This window comes from Miniopterus schreibersii, assembly GCF_964146895.1.
Source record: "Miniopterus schreibersii genome assembly, chromosome: 1".
Taxonomy (NCBI): Eukaryota; Metazoa; Chordata; class Mammalia; order Chiroptera; family Miniopteridae; genus Miniopterus; species Miniopterus schreibersii.
In genome coordinates this window covers 42,937,337-42,955,425 of record NC_138101.1, presented here as the reverse complement: position 1 = coordinate 42,955,425, position 18,089 = coordinate 42,937,337, and the positions used below count along the sequence as shown (strand labels likewise).

The window sequence follows — 18,089 nt, the reverse complement described above, 5'->3', positions numbered from 1 at the left end:
CATATAACTTCTAAAACATTTTATTATAGAAATTTTCAAACAGAAAAGAAAGTAGAAAGAATAGCAATACAGTGAACCCTCATATACCTGTCATCTGACTTCAACAATTAGCAACCTCTCGACAGTCTTCTGTCATCTGTCTATATCCTCCTTACCCTTTTCTGGAGCATTTGAAGCAAATCCCAGATATTATATTTCTCACTTATAGATACCTTAATTATATGTGTAACTTTTCTTGTTCACTTAAAGCTACTTCTTGAGTCCCTTTTATTTTTACTGGCACTGAGTGGTTTCAATTAATCAAAACAAGACCTGCATCATAATAAAATCATCTGTGCAGAGCATCTAGTGCAATAATCAGCACAGAGCAGGTCCTTCCCTTCCACTCTGCAAGGGCTTTACATTTTAAAATTTCACCATGATTTCTTAATATCATAAAACATCTAATGCTCAAAGTTTCATTGATTTTCTCATAATTCCTTCTTATAGTTTAAATTAGGGTTCACATAAAGTCTACATATTGAGCAATTAGTTATTGAGATTCTTAATTTATGAGCTCATCTTCATCTCTTCTTTTTGTTTGTTTAAACCTTGCCATTTATTTGTTGAAGAAACTAGGTGGTTTATTCCTTATAACTTGTTCCTCTGTGTCCTGTATTTCTTATAAATTTAAAGTAGAGCTAGAGCTTGATTACAATATCCGGTGGTCTTTCTTTTTGTGATATTAGCAACTGTTGGTGGTCATTGTCTAGATGTGTGCTCTATTCTTTTTCATTTATTATAGATGTTTAAAGTTTATGGACTATAAAGATGTATTTCCTATATTTAGAAATTTAACTGTAGGCAGTTTTTTTTTTAATATGAGCTGTATTTTTTTGTTTTCCAGAAATGCTTACATATTGATCCAGACAAAAGGCCCTTCTGTGCTGAGCTCCTGCACCATGATTTCTTTAATATGGATGGATTTGCTGAGAGGTATAGTACTGACTCAAGTTTTTGAGGTCACCCCAACCTAGAGTTGAAGTAAGGTCTCCGTAACAGTAACAGACAGTATTTCTTTACCCACCTACTTTTATAGGATCTCAAATATTTACCACCCTACCTCCATTCACCTTTAGCAGCCATGGAATTTGTAGGAGTGGCTCTGTACTCACTAACTTAGGGCTCTAGGTTTTCACGAAGCAGTCACTTCCTGCTTTTCTTTCTGTCTTCCTGTGGTGACATGTACCACTCAGGCCACTGATTTCTATGTTGCTACCAGCTGTGTGATGCCGTCATCTTGAGTGCTGATGCATTTGCAAAAGTGCCATCTCCTGTTGCTGCCAAACTCATCCCACACCCAGTCGTATGACCCTGCTGACACTGCTGATGTGCTGGAGACCTTGGTGTGCCAGAGCTGTTGGCATGTTCTCTCGTGCTGTTTGAGCTCCTGGCATCATTGTAGCTGAGAAAGCAAAAAAAAAAAAAAGTGAGATGAGTGGTAATGACATTGCTTTATACTTTTACAAGTCTAATTGATATGTAGCTTAGTAAAAGATACCTGGGTTCTCCCATTTGTTTCTACATTCAATTAGTTGTGATTTGTTGTGTTGTTTGAAATATATGAAACAACTCTGATCTCATACAACTATGTTGTTGGAAAATGGAAGAGTATTTTAATAGTTTTTCAGATAATTGTGGGCATTCTTCTTTGATTCTATACCAAAAACTTTGATGCTATACCAAAACTCGACAGTGGTAGTTTCTTAAATGTTGGTTGTGGAATCTGAAACTACATCAATTAGCTTTTTTTACCCTGTTACGTGAAAATCCATCTTGAGCTTCGAATAGATCTTTTACCCACGTATACTTTTGTAACGTCATACATTAGTCATTTGGAAAATACTGCTTTGCTGTTATGCAGATCTTTAAAATGTTGACATATTTCATTATATAATACAAAAAAGTCACATTCTATCTCATCAGGAAAGTCTTTAAGTATTGGGAATCTGCTAAGCTCACAGTAGTGGATACAAGTTTACCAGAATTCTAATTTTGCATAAAAATTTGAATTTTATTGACACAAATATTAACAATTGTTTTCCTTGAAGTGACAGTCTCTTTTGTTCATTTGTTAAAAGAAACCGTCTGCCAAATACACCATCTGAATAACAATAGTTTTTCTGTCAGTCTTTCTTTCAACTAAAAATGTTCTGTGAAAAAAGTGGCTAGTGTAGTTTGTGTCTCAGGCAATCACACAGTGCTTTTCTTCTTTTTTATTTTAATCCTCACCCGAGGATATTTTTTTCCATTGCTTTTCAGAGAGAGTGGAAGGGAGAGAGGGAGAGGGAAACATCAATGTGAGAGAGACACATTGATTGGTTGCCTCCTGCATGGCCCATCGAGCCTGCACAGGAGTTATGTGCTCTTGGCTGGAATCAAATCCGGGGCCTGTTAGTTTTCAGGCTGACACTCTAACCACTGAGCCAAACTGGTTAGGGCAGCTCTTCTTTTTAAAAAAAAAAAAAATTTTTTATTGATTTCAGAGAAAGGAAGGGAGGGGGGAGAGAGAGATAGAAACATCAATGATGAGAGAGTCATTGATCAGCTGCCTCCTACACGCCCCCAACCGGGGGGCCGGGGAGGTGGGGGTGTCGAGCCCGCAATCCGGGCATATGCCCTGACCGGGAATCAACCCCGATCTCTACTGGATCCTAGGTCGATGCTCAACTGCTGAGCCATGCTGGCCAGGCTAGGGCAGCGCTTTTCTTAAGACAACCATTGCCCTTCAGTTTGCAGCAGAAGTGCTTTTTGCATATTCCCATCTTGTCACACAGACTATGAAAAAAGACATGTGTTCAAGGATTTAGATTTAATAAAATTAATACTTTATCAGGGACATCCTTTAACAAACTGCCTTTTTGGTTTTTTTTTAACTGAGAATGTGTGGCTATGAAGGATACAGTGACTGCTGGTGCAGCTCAGCACCACTGCTTCGCTCTTGTTGAGGCGCCAGCGGTTTTACCCACCGTTGCTTTTAGACCATCCACACAGATGTTAACGGGATGGAAAGGAAGTCATCTTCGCATTGAGATAAGAACAGCTTTCACCTTTTGAACCTCCTGAAAGGTTCTTAGTGATTCCCAGGGGTATACGCACTACCTCTTGAGAACTGCTAATCTAGGCCATAATTTTTCTCATTTTAAACAACACAGCCTAGTTTAATACTCCATCTTTAACAATCAGTATCTTGCAAACCAATTTTTACCTTGATTTATCTTTCTCACACAATCTTATTTTATTGGCAAATGTATTTTTATGCAGGTTTTCTCAGGAACTACAGTTAAAAATACAGAAAGATGCTAGAAATATTTCTTTAACTAAAAAATCCCAAAACAGAAAGAAGGAAAAAGAAAAAGATGACTTCTTAGGCGAGGAGAGAAACACACTTGTGGTGCAGGTAAATGTCCATGTTTTCATGTGTATTAAGTTTTTGTTGTTGTTAATTCTCACCCAAGGATATTTTTTCCATTGATTTTTAGAGAGTGGAAGGGAAAGGGGAGAGAGAGAAACATCCGTGTAAGAAAGACACATTGATTGGTTACCTCCCAAACACACCCAGACCAGGGTTGGGGGTTGAGCCTGCAACCCAGGTACCTGCCCTTGACGGGGAATTGAACCCACACCCTGACACTCTAACCACTGAGCAACACTGGCCAAGGCTTATGTGTATTAAATTTTAAATTTAATATGCCCTTCAGTTTTTGGAGGGGGAAAAAAATGAAGAATAAAAAAATTTCTGAGTGGGGTACAAATGAATTTTTAGCTTTTTTAAAAACGTATCTTCTCTGTAGACATTCTATGTTTAAAAAATCTTAATGTATCATGGAGTGAGTGCCTGCTGTGTACCAGACTTTGCAATAGGGCTTGTCCAAGAACATTGCCAGGGATGGGGAATGTCCAGCCTGTGGGCCCTATTCAGCCCATGAAATCATTTGGTCTGGCCCTGCCAAGGCAACCGCAGGTGGGACTCGAAATTCAACAAATCTAGGAGCTTTTTTCATACCTAATTTTTAAGTTAGCTAATTTTTAAGTTTATACAAAATTAATAATTTTGTATGGCCCACAAATGATGTTATAAATATCCAAATCGCCTGTGGCAGAAAAAGGGTTCCTCATCCCTGATAGAACCTTATGTGTGTACCCACATACAAATATGTGGACACAAACACACATGCACACCATTTTTTCCCCTTAAACGATCGGAAAGAAAATGTCATTTTTAGAATTTTATATATTAAGTAGAACATTTTAAAATTGAGATTTGGATATTGAATTTATTTGAAGTTTACTTTTCCTGGTATGAATTAGTTCTTGGTAAGGTAATTCAAATCCACAGCCAACCCACTCCCGTTTTCTCAAGTGAACCAAAAGAAGAAACTTGTTGGTTTTGTGTTTCCTGACTAAATATGTAAGAACAAAAGTGGGCATGCTTGATACCTCTTCCAGGTTTTTCCCACTAAAATATAAATTATATACATAGTATAAATCTGATGTGCACAGGGTGGGGCAATAGTAGGCTTATAGGTATGAGTACGTGAAACTCAGAGTTTATTCTTGTTTTATTATTTATTAATTACTGTATTATTTTCCATACAAACAACTGTAAAACTACTTTTGCCCCACCCTGTGCACATCAGAGCTAGTGTGAATTACATTTCCATTCAAAATAAATAAATGTCTGATTAAACCCAGAATCTTGGGTTTAATTTTAATTCCATAGGGAGAATAAAGAAAACGGGCACAGAAGGGTGATATCTATGGAATTCTAGTTTAGTTGACAAGTACTTTATCAGGCAGAGGTGATTTTTTCATTCTCCTCAGATCATGAATGTTATTAACATTTTTATTATTGGTCAGGATTCCAACGCTGATCCCAAAATTAAGGATGCTAGAGTATTTAAAATAAAAGGGTCAAAAATTGATGGAGAAAAAGTTGAAAAAATCAGTCGAGCTTCAAATGCTAGCTGTCTCCATGACAACGGGACTAGCCACATCAAAACAGTGCCTTCAACAAGCCTCAGAGATTGCAGCAATGGCAGCGTGGACCACACAAGGAATCCAGGCACGGCCATTCCCCCACTGACACACAGTCTTTCTGCCGTAGCTCCCAGTAGTAATTCTGGAATGGGGACTATCCCAGGAGTTCAGAGTTACAGGTATGAATTAAGAAAATAAGAACAAAAGGTTGTTAAGGATATATTTGCAAATTGTAAGTGGTCGTCAGTTCAGTCCTGTTGTATTGCTCTCAGGCTTCTGGGTACTCTTCATTCTTGTCAGGCTGCTGTTTCAAAAGACTTTTTGGCCTATGTAATGAAAATTATTAGCATTTGGTCAAAAAATTAACCCGAGTCCTAAGAAAGTAGGGTTGCATTGTTTAAGGTGAAGAGAATCTACAGTTGTTTAGTCTAATGACATGAAAGGAGGTTGTCATAATAAAAGAGATAGTTGGTTTTGAAGGTCTGTTGCTGCATGTTATGGCTATGGGCACTTAGTGGTACAAAGAAGCTCCTTTTGGGAATTTTGCTGAAAGGAAGGTAATTTATTTGGTTGGAGTTGGGAACTGGTGGGAGGCATGAGTATAACAGTAAAGGACAGAATGTCTTTACCAGACCTGTGTGCTTAGTATATTTAAGAACAGGCATTAAATGCTGATTAAACTGCATGTCACTTGGTGCTATGTAATTTGTTTTGTGCTTGAAAAATAATTACTGCTGGTTCTAACTTAAATTTTTTGTCGTTGTTACAGAGTGGATGAGAAAACCAAGAAGTATTGTATTCCATTTGTTAAACCAAATAAACATGCTCCGTCAGGCATCTGTAATATTAATGTGACCACACCAGTAAGTGAACGGTTCTCAGTGGTAGAAGAGCAAGCAAAGCCATTTCTAGACTTTCATTAATATTAAATATAATACTGAAGAACTGAGAATTTTATTTGGGGACAGATCATAAAATGGAACCTTAATTATGCATATATCTTCCCAGCCTGCCATAATCATAAACGTGAAACTCTTAAAGTTTAAGTAAGTTTTATAAAGTATTATAAATCTGGAAGTTAAAATATAAGATGTCATTAAAATGACATCTGTTTTAATTCTTTAGGCAACAGTAACTTTTCTTAACCTAATGGTTGGCAATCAGTTCTTTTTTAGAGTAGGGGGAAGGTAAATTGTCTTATCTTACCCACACTGGATTTTTGGTGAAAGTATATTTATTCATTCAATAAATATTTATTGATTATCTATTATGTTTAAGACACTGGAGATTAATGAGTCAATCTTTCTCTTCAAGGAGCTCATGGTCTAGTAGAGGATCATCTGATTAAATCGTAGTGTCAGATTGTAATAGAAGCATGTAAAAGGTTCATATGTCTTCTGAAGCTTCCAAGGAGCGTTATTATGCATGCTCAAGATAGCTTCTTTTGAAAGTTAAGTTAAATCATCATCACTCTTCCACTCAAAAGCCTCCATCTCTGGGTAAAGACCCAAGTCCTTGTAGAGTCGTTAGGTCCCCCAATGACACTCCCCATCCATGTATCCCATTCGTAGCTCCTCTCGTCCTTGATCAATCTGTTCCAACCACACTGATTTCCTTGTTATTCCTGGAACATGGCCAGACATGCTCCCACATTTAGGTTTTTGTACTTGTTTTCTCTGCTTTAGAAAACATCCTCCAGATAATCAAAAAAATTTTGCTTTTTCTCTTCCTTGGGTTACATGAAACCTTATTATGAGGTCTTCCCTAATATTATTACTCCTTTTGTCTCCTATTACTTTCTCTCCTCTCACCTTGCTTAATTTTTTTCCAGCATATATACTTGACATCCTCTGTATTCTCTTATTTATACATTGCCTGTTTCCCCAGCTAAAATGTAAGCTTCCAAGGCAGGGGTTTGTGCTTTGTTCCCTCACTGCTCTCCCCCACACCGACATCAGTGTCTAGCCCTTTGAAACTGCTTAAGAAATGCTGATGAATTCTGCCAGGGAAAGAGGTATGGACGTATTCCCAATAGAGTATTTTTCTCACAATTTTTTTCTCTACTTTTTTCATTATCCTCGGGGCTGAAAAATATAGCTTTTCTTTTCATCTCTCAGGATTTGGACATTGTATTTGCTTGTCTTTTAATTTTTCTTAGCCTACACTGTCTGTACCCATAGTACTTTCCTTTTGACATACCCTACTTTTTGATTTCTTTGTGGATATTTTGTGTTTTCCATTCCTGGTCTGCTTTCGAAGATTATTTTGCTCAGTGAGGCTTTTCCAAATAGCCGGCTCAATACCATTTTTCTGGAATTAATATCAGCCTTCTTTCAGGCTCTGCGTAACCATCACTAGCTAGTAATTTTAGATCTTGTTTCTGTTTACCCTTCTTTGGGAGAGGCGATCAAAACAGGAGGTAAAGATGAGTGGGGGAAGACCCAGCTGGGAAATTAAGGGAGACACAGCTGAGCCTAAACTTTCTTCAGCTTCCAGGTTGAAGATCAATACCCCTTTCCCTTGCTTCATCCCCTAATTCTGAGATGTGAATAAATATTATTATAAACATCTCTTATGCATTTTAATTGCCACTCTTTGAATTTGTAAATCTAGTAGTTTGGACTCATTCTTTTTTATTTTATTTTATTTTATTTTTGTTTTATTTGCATTTGCTGATAGGGTTTTTTGAACTAATTATTTTATTTTGTAGCCGATTTGAACCAAGAACCTTAGCACTTATTCTATTAAAAAAACAAACAGAAACATCCAAAAGAAAAAAACTCAAAAGCTAACTTCAGGACTTCTGAGGACTTTGTGGGAGGCAGAGTGGCATAATTCACAGGATGTTACTAAGACATCAAGGAACCTCAGTGACTTAACACTGTCATTACATGTGTTTGTGTGTGTATTTCATTGTACATACATACATATGTATATACACATACATGTATGATTTTATTATATATAGGGTTTTTTTGTTTGTTTTAAGCAAATCACACACTCTATATATCATCTGTTTTGAAAATGTGGAAAAGATAATAGACTCTGTTTCTCAAGTGAAACAGATTGGAAACATGTCAAATTCATAAAGGAGCAGAGTTGAAGTGCCCCTCCTATTCTTCACTTTATTATCTTTTCAGACTTTATCAACTAAGAAGTAATAATACTAAGATTAGGAAAATAATTGAAGTTGTAATTCTTAATAAACTGTTCCTAGGAGACAGTATCATGTGCTAACTCTGAGGAGCACAACAAGGACAAATATTTTTTAAATGAGTGAGAAGATTACATTGGGAAAGCCAAAAACAAGCTCGGACATGTGACCTACATGGCAAGACGAACTGTTCAAAATTAAGCAGCTATATGCTGAAAAGCTCACAAGTGTTTGTCAGAAGGCCTGACCTTGCTGGCCCGATGCCCATCTGCTAACCTTTTGCTGACTGCCAGGACCTAACTGAAGGTTGGGAGACGGAGACAGAGAAGGAGAAACTCATATCAGCTAGTAATCCACTTGTCAGCAACTTAAATAAATTTACTGAGGAGGAAGTTTGAAATAATTAGATAAACTGTTTTATGTTATTGCTGTCCTTCAAATTTTGTGTTATTCTGGACCTTCAATTCCGTAAATTTTAGGATATGAATATAGTAGTTAGAAAAGGGGCAAGCCCAGCTTACCTGGGAGCTAATTCATTTGTGTCAACCATTCTGATGCTATTAGGTCACTAGTGAGAAGAGCCTCCTTCAGGCAAATAAGAAAAGAAGAGAGTACTCGAAGACAGATGTCCATTTGCCTGAATTAAACTATAACCATCTCCCTGAACTGAGAGCCTTGGAAGGCACAGGTATGTTTACGATGCTTTTATTTTTGCAGCCCTTTTGTTTACATTATTTAAAATGTACATTGAATGAACAGAATATTAAAAATTCATAGTAACTTTACATATTTAAGGATGTAAATATGTACAGACTTAATGTTCAGTAGGTACACACAGGGGACAGATGTAGAATGTGAAGCACTAACAAAAATGTCTAATTTCCCACTGTGCTTATGGTTGTTTTTATGCAGCTCGGAATTCCAGGCTAGTGAGGAAAGAGAACAAAAATCTTTCAGAATCTCGAATTCCTTCCCTGGCTGCTATTGACTCGCATGCTGCCAGTGTTGCGCTGCATCAGGTACAGAAATACTCTAGGTCACATGGAACTTGGGACTCTTACACTTCCTGTTCAAGCATCTTAGGTGGGACCTATAAAATTTTGCTTGTTAAATTTTGTATTATGGTTCATTGAACTTGGTACCTTTATGACATATATATTTATATTAACATTTCACAGCTTGGTAGTAATCGATTTTTTATAATTAAAAATGTTTGTGCACACTTGCGGGCTCGTGTGTGTGTGTGTGTGTGTGTGTGTGTGGCCTAGCTATGGCTTTCATATAACTACAGGTTTTGTAGTAGCTTATAGTATTTCACTGCATTAGCCTCAGAGTTATAATCTATCTTTCAAAGAGTAAAACTCTGAAATTGTTTTTATTCTTTTAAAATGTATTGTCTGTTCGATACTTTGCCCCAAGATGATCCACTTCATCCATGTTAAAGATTTGCTATTCTCTACAGTCATCTTTTTCTATAATTTTTCTTTCTCTTAACTCTTTTTTTTTTTCTTTTTTTTTTCTCTTAACTCTTAAGAATATTTATGCTTCTGCTACTTCTATGTCAACAACAATCATATCACTCATTTTTACATTATGAAAACCAGCAAATTTTTAAATCTCCTGAGCCAACCATAACTCACTACAAACTTTGGATATGTATCATTGTACTTTCCCTTTACTTTTTCAGATTTCTCACCTTTGCTTGATGGCTGGAAACTTTTGGAATTAAATTCCCCATCCTCATTACTTAAGCATTTCCATTTCATAGAGAGCGACTGTGTGTTGCCTCTTTATCTGTGGGGATGCTCTTTTCTATTGTTACTCCTAAAATAATTTTGTAGAGCTCTCTAAACAAGGGGAATAATATTGCTGAGGGTGGATTAAGAGGCATTTACCCATGATACTGAGAAAAAGGTTTATTGACTGCTGTTGCTTTGGCTTATCTCTTGCCAACAATTCCTGTAGCAACGTAATAAAAACTAAACAAATTCCTGTGTTTGAAGATTAACCACTGTCACAAATTTTACATTTAGGATCTACAGAGTCTCAACAAATTCCTTGTATACTTCTAAACTTAAATTTAATGTGGATTTTAAAGGTGCAGAATTTTTCACTTGCTCTTTGAGAATGCACTACTGTTCAAAACCACTTTTCAGCTGTGATATAACCAAATCTAGTCCCAGTCAATGGAAGAAAAGGCTTTGGCTGCCTTCACACTTCTTCAGTATTTTTATTTGTTGTTTTGAACTAATCCTTTTATACATATAAACTGGTTCTGCACTTTTACTCTCAATTTACTTGTTTAATTTCCAGTTGTATTTAAACTACAGTAAAGGAGAAAGTAGGTTTATCAAAAGACACAAATTAACACCAAAATAACATGAGCTTATGCATGGAAAATCTGAATGGAAAGAGAAACACCAGGAGACTGAAAGCAAAAGACCTGACAGGCACTGTGACTTGCCTTGCACTCTTACTTTATGTATTCATAATACATTGAACTGTTTCATTTCTGTACATAACAAAAATTTTCACATTTATAAAAATCTATTACGTACCTTCTGGAAAAATCTGTAAGGTCGATTTTAGGTAAAGTGTTGCATAATCCATGGAATGTCTTCACGCCCCCACCCCCTACACACCTACACACATTATGTACTTACATACATAGCTGCATGTTTTCCTGTAAGCGCTGTTTTAGCTTTTCCCCACAAATTTTGATATGTTGTAGTTTCATTATTGTTCAGTCCAAACATTTTTTTTATTTCCCTTGTAATTTCTTCTTTAACCCATGAGTTACTTAGAAATGTTTGTTCAATGGTTAGATATTTGCAAGTTTCCCTAGATATTTTATTATTATTGATTTCTAATTTAATTCCATGTCGTCAGAGAATATACTCTGTATGATTTTGATTCTTTTAGGTTCATCGAGATGTGTTTTATAGCCCATCTATATTGGTAAATTAAACTTGTTCCCTTGAAAATTATGTATATTCTTTAGTTGTTGGATATAATGTTCTATAAATGTGAAATTAGATTAAGGTGATTGGTGGTGCTCTTCAGGTCTTCTATGTCCTTAATGATTTTTTTTGTTGTTTACAGTTTTATCAGTTACTGAAACAGTGCTGTCAGAATCTTTTACGATGACTGTGGAATTTTCTATTTTTCTCTTACATCTGTTTATTTTTGCTTCACATATTTAAATCTCTATTTTTAGTTACATACACACTTAAATTGTTTTGTCTTCCTGATACATGTCCCTTTTATCATTATGAGATGTCTCTCTCTCTCTCACAGTGCTCTGGGCCTTGAAGTCTATTTTATCTGAGATTAAAATAAACACTCCAGCCTACTTATACTTATGTTTCCATGGTGTATTTTTTATTTTTCATTTACTTTCAACCTATCTGGTTTTTATATTTAAAGTGTTCCTTTTGCCAACAGCATATAAGTAGGGTCTTGTCTTTGTATCCATTCTGTCAATTCCAATTCTTTTAATTGGAATGTGTATCAGTTTTCTATTGCCGCTAACAAATTACTACCAACTTAAACCAATATCCATTTATTATTTCACAGTTTCCATGGGTCAGAAGCCTGGGCCAAGCTGCTTCTCTCCTTAAGAGTCTCACAGGCCGAAATCAAGATGTCAGCAGGGCTGCATTTCTTTCTGGAGGCTCTAGGGGAGAATCCGTTTCCAGGCTCATTCAGGTTGTTGGCAGAATTTAGTTCCATGTGGTTGTGAGACTGAGATCCCTGTTTCCTTGCTGACTGACCCCGGGGGATTGTTCTCAGCTTCTAGAGGGCACCCACATTCTTTGGCTCATGGCTTAGTTTTACCGTCTTCAAAGACAGCAGCAGTGGCTGGATCGTTTTCCTTCTTTGACTCTTACCTCTTACCTCTTCTGCCTCGTCTCTCTCGCTCACTCTTCTGCTTTTAAGGGCGATGTGATTACATTGGGCCACCTGGATAATCTCTCCATCGTAGGGTCAGGTGATTAGTGACATTAATTTCATGTGCAAAGTCCCTTCACACAGAAACTAAATTAGTTTAATTGACCAAGCAGGGATAGGCATCTTAGGGGGATATCTTTAGAATTCTGACTAGCACTGAATATTTAGGCCATTAACATTTAAGGTGATTATCATATGTTTGGGTCTAGCTCTGTTTTATTATTTTCATTATTCGTTTCTTATTATTTGTTCCTCTGTTTTCCCTTTCCAGTCTCCTTTAGTAGTTGAATATTTTTAGTGTTAGTTTTTGGTGGATATCTCTTTGTATTATATTTTTAGCCATTGCTCTATATTGTGACATATATATGTGTGTGTGTATAACTAATCTGTCACAGCCTACTTAGAGTAAATATTAGGCCCCTATAAAATGTAGAAACCTTACAAACATATTTCCCTTCCCACCAACCTGAATTTTGTTACATACATTGAAAACTCCACCACAATATGTCATACTTTTTGCTTTAAACAGTCATAAATATCTTAATTTATGAGAAAAAGTAGTCTGTATTTATCTAGCTACTTACCAATTTTGTTCTTTCTTTTAAAAAAAATGTATCTTTACCGTTGAAGGTATTACAGATGCCCCTTCCGCCCCCCATGGACCCCCTCCTCTGTGCCCCTGCCCCCTCCCCAGGCCTTCACCACACTGTTGTCTGTGTCCATGGGTTGTGCATGCAAGTTCTTTGGTAAATCTTTTTCCAGCCCTCCCACCCCCCTTCCCTCAGAAATACATCCGTCTGTTCCATCTTCCTTTTTCCTTAAAGAGTACAGTTTTATTTTCTGGTATTTTCTTTCCACCTGAAAAACTTCCTTCTTGCGTTTCTTGCAGAGTAGTTCTGATGGTGATAAACTCTTTTAGTTTTCCTTCATTTGAGAATGACTTTATTTTGCTCTCATTCCTGAAATGAATTTTACTGTATGTAAAATATGAGTTGGTAGGTTGTCTTAAACCTTTTTTCTCTCAGGACTATACATTGTTTCTCTGTTTTCTGGTCTCTGTGATTTCTGGGGGGAAATTCTCAGGCATTTGAAGTATTATTCTCCTGTATGTAATATTTCATTTTCTCTCTGCCTTCAGGATTTAATCTTTATTTCTCGTGTTCATTAGTTTGAATATGATGTGTCTAGGCATAGTTTTTGTTTTGTTTTTATTGTATCCTGTTTGGGGAATCTGTAAACTTACAGCAAATCGGGGAAGTTTTTAGTCATTATTTCTTCAAAATTTTCTTTCTGCCACAGTCTCTTTTCTGCTTCTGAGATTCCAGTGCCATACATGTTAGACCTTTTGGTATTTCCTCACAGGTTCCTGAAACTCTGTTCATGCTCTTCAATCTTTTTTCTCTCTATTTTTAAGACTTGGGTCATTTCTATGATTTATCTTTAAGTTCTCTCTCTTTTTTTGGTTTTAACTTATTTTTATTGTTGAAAGTTATCTTCAGGTTCTTTGACTCTCTACTTTGTTGTTTGCATTCTGCTATTAAGCCCATCCTGTGAGGTTTTAAGATTTCAGTACTGTGATTTTTTAGTCCTAAACACTGTATCCACTTAGTTATTTTTTAGAGCTCCCAGTTTTCTGCTAAGAATTCCTGTCCCTTCATTTCAAGTATATTTTCTTTCATCTCAGGTACCATAGTTATAATGGGTACTTTAAAGTATATATGTAAGTTCCAACATCTGGGCTACTTCAGTATTGATATTTGTTGATTGAATTGATCACACTTTCTGGATATTTTTATGTCCAGTAATTTTGAATTTTATCTAAGACATTGTGGAAATTATGTTGTGTAGCCTTTGGGTCCTGTTAAAATACTCTGGAAAATGTTGACTTTTTTATTTAGCAGGAAGTCACCCAAGTTTGGTTGACATTGTAAATTCTGCCTTAGCTTCTGTGAGAGGCCATGCAAGTCTCAGTTAAGTCGTGGTCCTAGTTTGCACCTGTCCTATACTTGTGTGGTTCAGGATGCTTGCATAGGTGAGTCAAATCTCTGCTTAGTTCTCCAAGCCTTTGCTGTGCTGGTCTGAAGCTATCCATGTGCACATCTCAGGAGGTGGACTGAGATTTCTGTGGGTTTATATATAGAATTAGAGGGCCCCTTTCTCTAGCTCTCTTCCCTTCAGAATTCCACTGTCCCTTTTGGCCCACAGGGACCCCTTTTCCGGGTTTCTCTATAAAGATGGGGTTTCCTTCAGACTTTTAGCCTGCTTCACTTCCTCACTACTCTGGGACTAGGGCAAAGCCACAGGAATAAAAAACAAAATTGGAAAACCACCCCCACGTGAAGGGGCACATCTTCAAGTTTTGACTCCTCTCCTTAATCCTCAGGTGTTTTTTGTTTTTCCCCCCAAAGGGTTTTGTTTGTTTGTTTGATAATAAGTAGGAGAGGGGTTGTAGTGTGTTTGCACTGCCCTGGCACATCAAAAGTATGCATCAACAAAGAGGCCAAAGCATGTCTGCTTACTTCGTCTTCTTCTGTGCAAGCAACTTGAACTATGGATAGTTAATTTTAAACATCTGGTATCGGAACAACAAGAATTGGGGCTTTCAGGGAGTGGGCCTTTTACAGTGACTGAGTATCTGTAATGCTGGATTATTGACTTCCAGGTACCAGGATCTCCCTTGTCAGAGGACTCGGAGGCTGATTTACCTCGGGTGGAACACCAGCACTGAATGCCAGTTCAGTTCTGAACTGGGTAGGTCTATAGCCTTTCATGGGAAATATTTTGTGTGTTTGCATATACAGTGTGAGGAAGCAAGTGAGATAGACACCTAGAAAGATTTTATGTAAACTGTTTGGTGGCATGTATTCCCCCTGTGCTTTTAGGTGCTGCTTTGCACTTGAGATGACATCCTCTTGGAACAAAAGTGCTGATATCCTAGGAGGAGATACACGTGGTTTTGAACTGCCTGCATTTTCTGAGAAAGGTCTTGCAGAAGGAAAGAGAAAGACTTCCAGGTGTTTCAAAGGAAGACTGAACAAGCTTCCCTCTCCAACTGTTATCCCATCGCCTTTCAAATCCACTGATGCTATTTCAAGATACACCCAATGAAAGACTAGTGACACAGTTCTTGTCACATGAGTGTATATTTACTGTTGGTAGGTTGTCTATTTAAAGTTAACCAAGATTAAAAGTAAGTAAAAAAAGGGAGAAAGAGACATTATAAAAGTTCATGTTACTTATGCATCGAACTTTGTGTATTACCTGCATTAATGTGTATATTTATTTAGGAGTGTGTTTGGTGGATGTGGGTGCTTAAAACTAGAATCAGTTGAAGAAAATGAAAAAACTAGGATCAAAGAAAATGTTTCCTTTGCTCTAACTTAACTATAAAAACACATTTAAGAATCTTACTTGTGTTTAGGCTTTAAGAAGATATGTAACTGCTCTCTATGGATAGACGTATTTCTTTGGTTTCTGTGATTATAGGTGATGTTTGATCAGTGTATCATGGGAATCTGCCTCTCTGCTGATCTTCTAAGAGCCACACTAAATGCAAATTTCGCAAAGAAACCTTTCACTTCTAATGGTTTGGTACGGCTGGTCCTGGATAGTCCTCTGTGCTATATGATTCTTGTGCTAATGTTTCTGTGAGCAGGAACGTGATTGGAACAAGAGTGTGAAAGGAGAATTTTGTGGGTGTACCTTGGAGTTGAAACTTTTCAGTGACAAAAGAGGTATATATACAGAATTAGGAGATGGCAAGCAGGTTACCAGTTGGCTAAGACTGGTTACTCTTCTCTGGGCCTATTGCTACTGAAGTCCAACAGCTTTGGGCAGGGAATGTCCATTGTTCCGGACTTCACTCCTATCCACTGATAGTTTGAAGGTGATATTAGACAGAATATCTGTCTAAAATCCTAGAGATATTCCTGTCTCCTCAAACACTTAGGCCTTCCCAAAAGCTTTTAACCAAGGTGCAAAATTATTAACCTACAGCACACACATCTTTTCTAATGCACTGGTCCACAACTTTTAGGTGGAAGAGTTAAACCAGTTTGGCCCTAGGTTTTTGGTTTCTGGGTTTCCAGTCATGCTCTGCATTTATCATTTTAGAGAATGGTTGTTAAGGGGACCAGAATTTTTGTGGGTTTTTTTTGCCTTAACCAATTAATAATGTGTTGTTTTTTTCCCAAAAGACATCAACTAGAACTTAGCCCAACAATTTAACTAGCACTTTTCTCTATTACCTATGCTGTGGAGCTTACTATCAAAATTCTAACCATAGCTACTTGAGCCTCAAAAGAGTAGGACATTCAGGAGGCAAAATAAGGGGCTGCAATTTAAAAGCCTTAAGTGGCTCAATTAAAGTTTGCTCTTGATTTCGAAGCTTTATCTTTAACCTCTGACCAGGTGTTTGACTAGACCAGGTATGGCTAACATGCTGAACAAAATTAGTGTATAGGCATTAATAGGCCTCACATTAAAACATTACTTTTACTTTGAAGAATGTTGTCAACAGCCACCACAGCATAAAAAACAGACACTACTTAAAAGCCAAATGGCTGTCCAGCTTATTTCAGTGTTAGTTCTATTTAAAGGTCAGTGTGCAAATGACCTTTGTCTGAGGGTCACCTCAATGTCTGAGGGTCAGGGGTCAGTTACCTTTTCATTCTGTGTTTGCTTCTGGCATCTTTTATCTATTAAAACATTTGTGCACTTTAGAATTAAGGAACTAAAAATTATTTACTATAAGTCCAAGTTGAGTCTTGAGACTCATATCTGGTTAGAACCTTGGCAGAACTACCTGGAAAAAGAGATTTTGCAAATTGGGGTTATAGACACTGAACTAAAATAATCCTCTTTTTTGCAGTTTAAGGTTACTTTGTCTTTCCTTACAAGGATATGATTAAGTCACATACTAAAAGGAAATATGTATATGTACTGGTGGGGAAAATGGGCTTGTTGTGTGTATGTGTGTTTTACAGTTAATAAATATTATATGTTATTGAGCTCCATAGTTTTTTTATTTGCATTTATTTAATTAATAAACTAGAAACGATATATACAACACTGTGTGGTATTTAACAAGTATGTTTGAGATAATCTGTTAATTCTTTTTGGGAAATTTTGGATATAGGGATGGCAAGTTAATTTTCTTGTACAGCCAGTGATACAAGCTGTCTGGTCATATAGGAACATGTCTTGTAAAGACTACCTGGTAAAAGTTGTGACAGACTCGGGCTTAGAACCTGGCTCTCCTGATTGAGAATCCCTTGCTTGATTGGAATAGCTGACTTCCTATTGAAATAGAAATGTAGAAGACCCATTGTCTCTTGTGACTTTCTCATTATTGGGTTTTTAATCTTAAGTGTGCTACAATATAAAGCTGGATCTGTACTCAGCTGTGAGTCAGATTAGATCGAAAAATGTGATTGCCTTATTTTCTGAGAACCTCCTCTATGTAATTGAGCCACTGGCAGAGAATTAGAAACACCAGGGTCATTGCTTCTAAGGCCTTAAGGCAACTGCTAGTGAAATGAACTAAATGGATTTTTCTCTATTGTTTTGTGTTGTGTTTTTATGTTAGAAATGGGCCCTTAACACTCCTCTTTGTGAGTGAGAAATTATGTTCTCACATTGCTTTTTAAAGGGTTTTATTTTTTCTTTTGATAGCTTTAGACATGAAGTAATTTGAAAATGTGTTATCTGTTCCTTAACATGTCCTTCTGCCAAGTACCTGACTACAAAACTTGACATCACTCATCATCACTTGTATGTAACTTGTGTGACTTGTGATTTGGAGCTTTGTGTTGATAGATGTTTGGGGATATCTGACATTGAATGTATCACACATTGAAAAATTTTCTTTAAAAAACAAGAAACAAAAATAACCCCAAAAAATCCATAAAATGTTATTTTCCTTTGCTCTCAGTGAAATTTTATTTCCTCCCTTGGCATAGACTTA

The 18,089-nt window shown here is 36.8% G+C and overlaps 1 protein-coding gene across 3 annotated transcripts in view; it reads left to right on the top strand.

Annotated features, from left to right (window-relative positions):
- Positions 1–17,685, top strand: part of CDKL2 (cyclin dependent kinase like 2) — a 30,172-nt gene extending 12,487 nt beyond the window's left edge. For 2 of the 3 annotated variants that reach the window (XM_081133159.1, XM_081133161.1), the window contains 9 exons: positions 887–975; positions 3,304–3,439; positions 4,900–5,198; positions 5,789–5,882; positions 8,738–8,861; positions 9,086–9,192; positions 11,750–11,881; positions 14,787–14,875; positions 15,007–17,137. In XM_081133159.1, coding sequence (XP_080989285.1) covers positions 887–975; positions 3,304–3,439; positions 4,900–5,198; positions 5,789–5,882; positions 8,738–8,861; positions 9,086–9,192; positions 11,750–11,881; positions 14,787–14,852 — 1,047 coding nt within the window. In that variant the 3' untranslated portion in view covers positions 14,853–14,875; positions 15,007–17,137. Of the gene's footprint in view, positions 1–886; positions 976–3,303; positions 3,440–4,899; positions 5,199–5,788; positions 5,883–8,737; positions 8,862–9,085; positions 9,193–11,749; positions 11,882–14,786; positions 14,876–15,006 lie in introns of all 3 variants that reach the window. The other variant, XM_081133160.1, reaches the window with a different exon arrangement.
- The last annotated feature ends 404 nt before the right edge of the window (positions 17,686–18,089 follow it).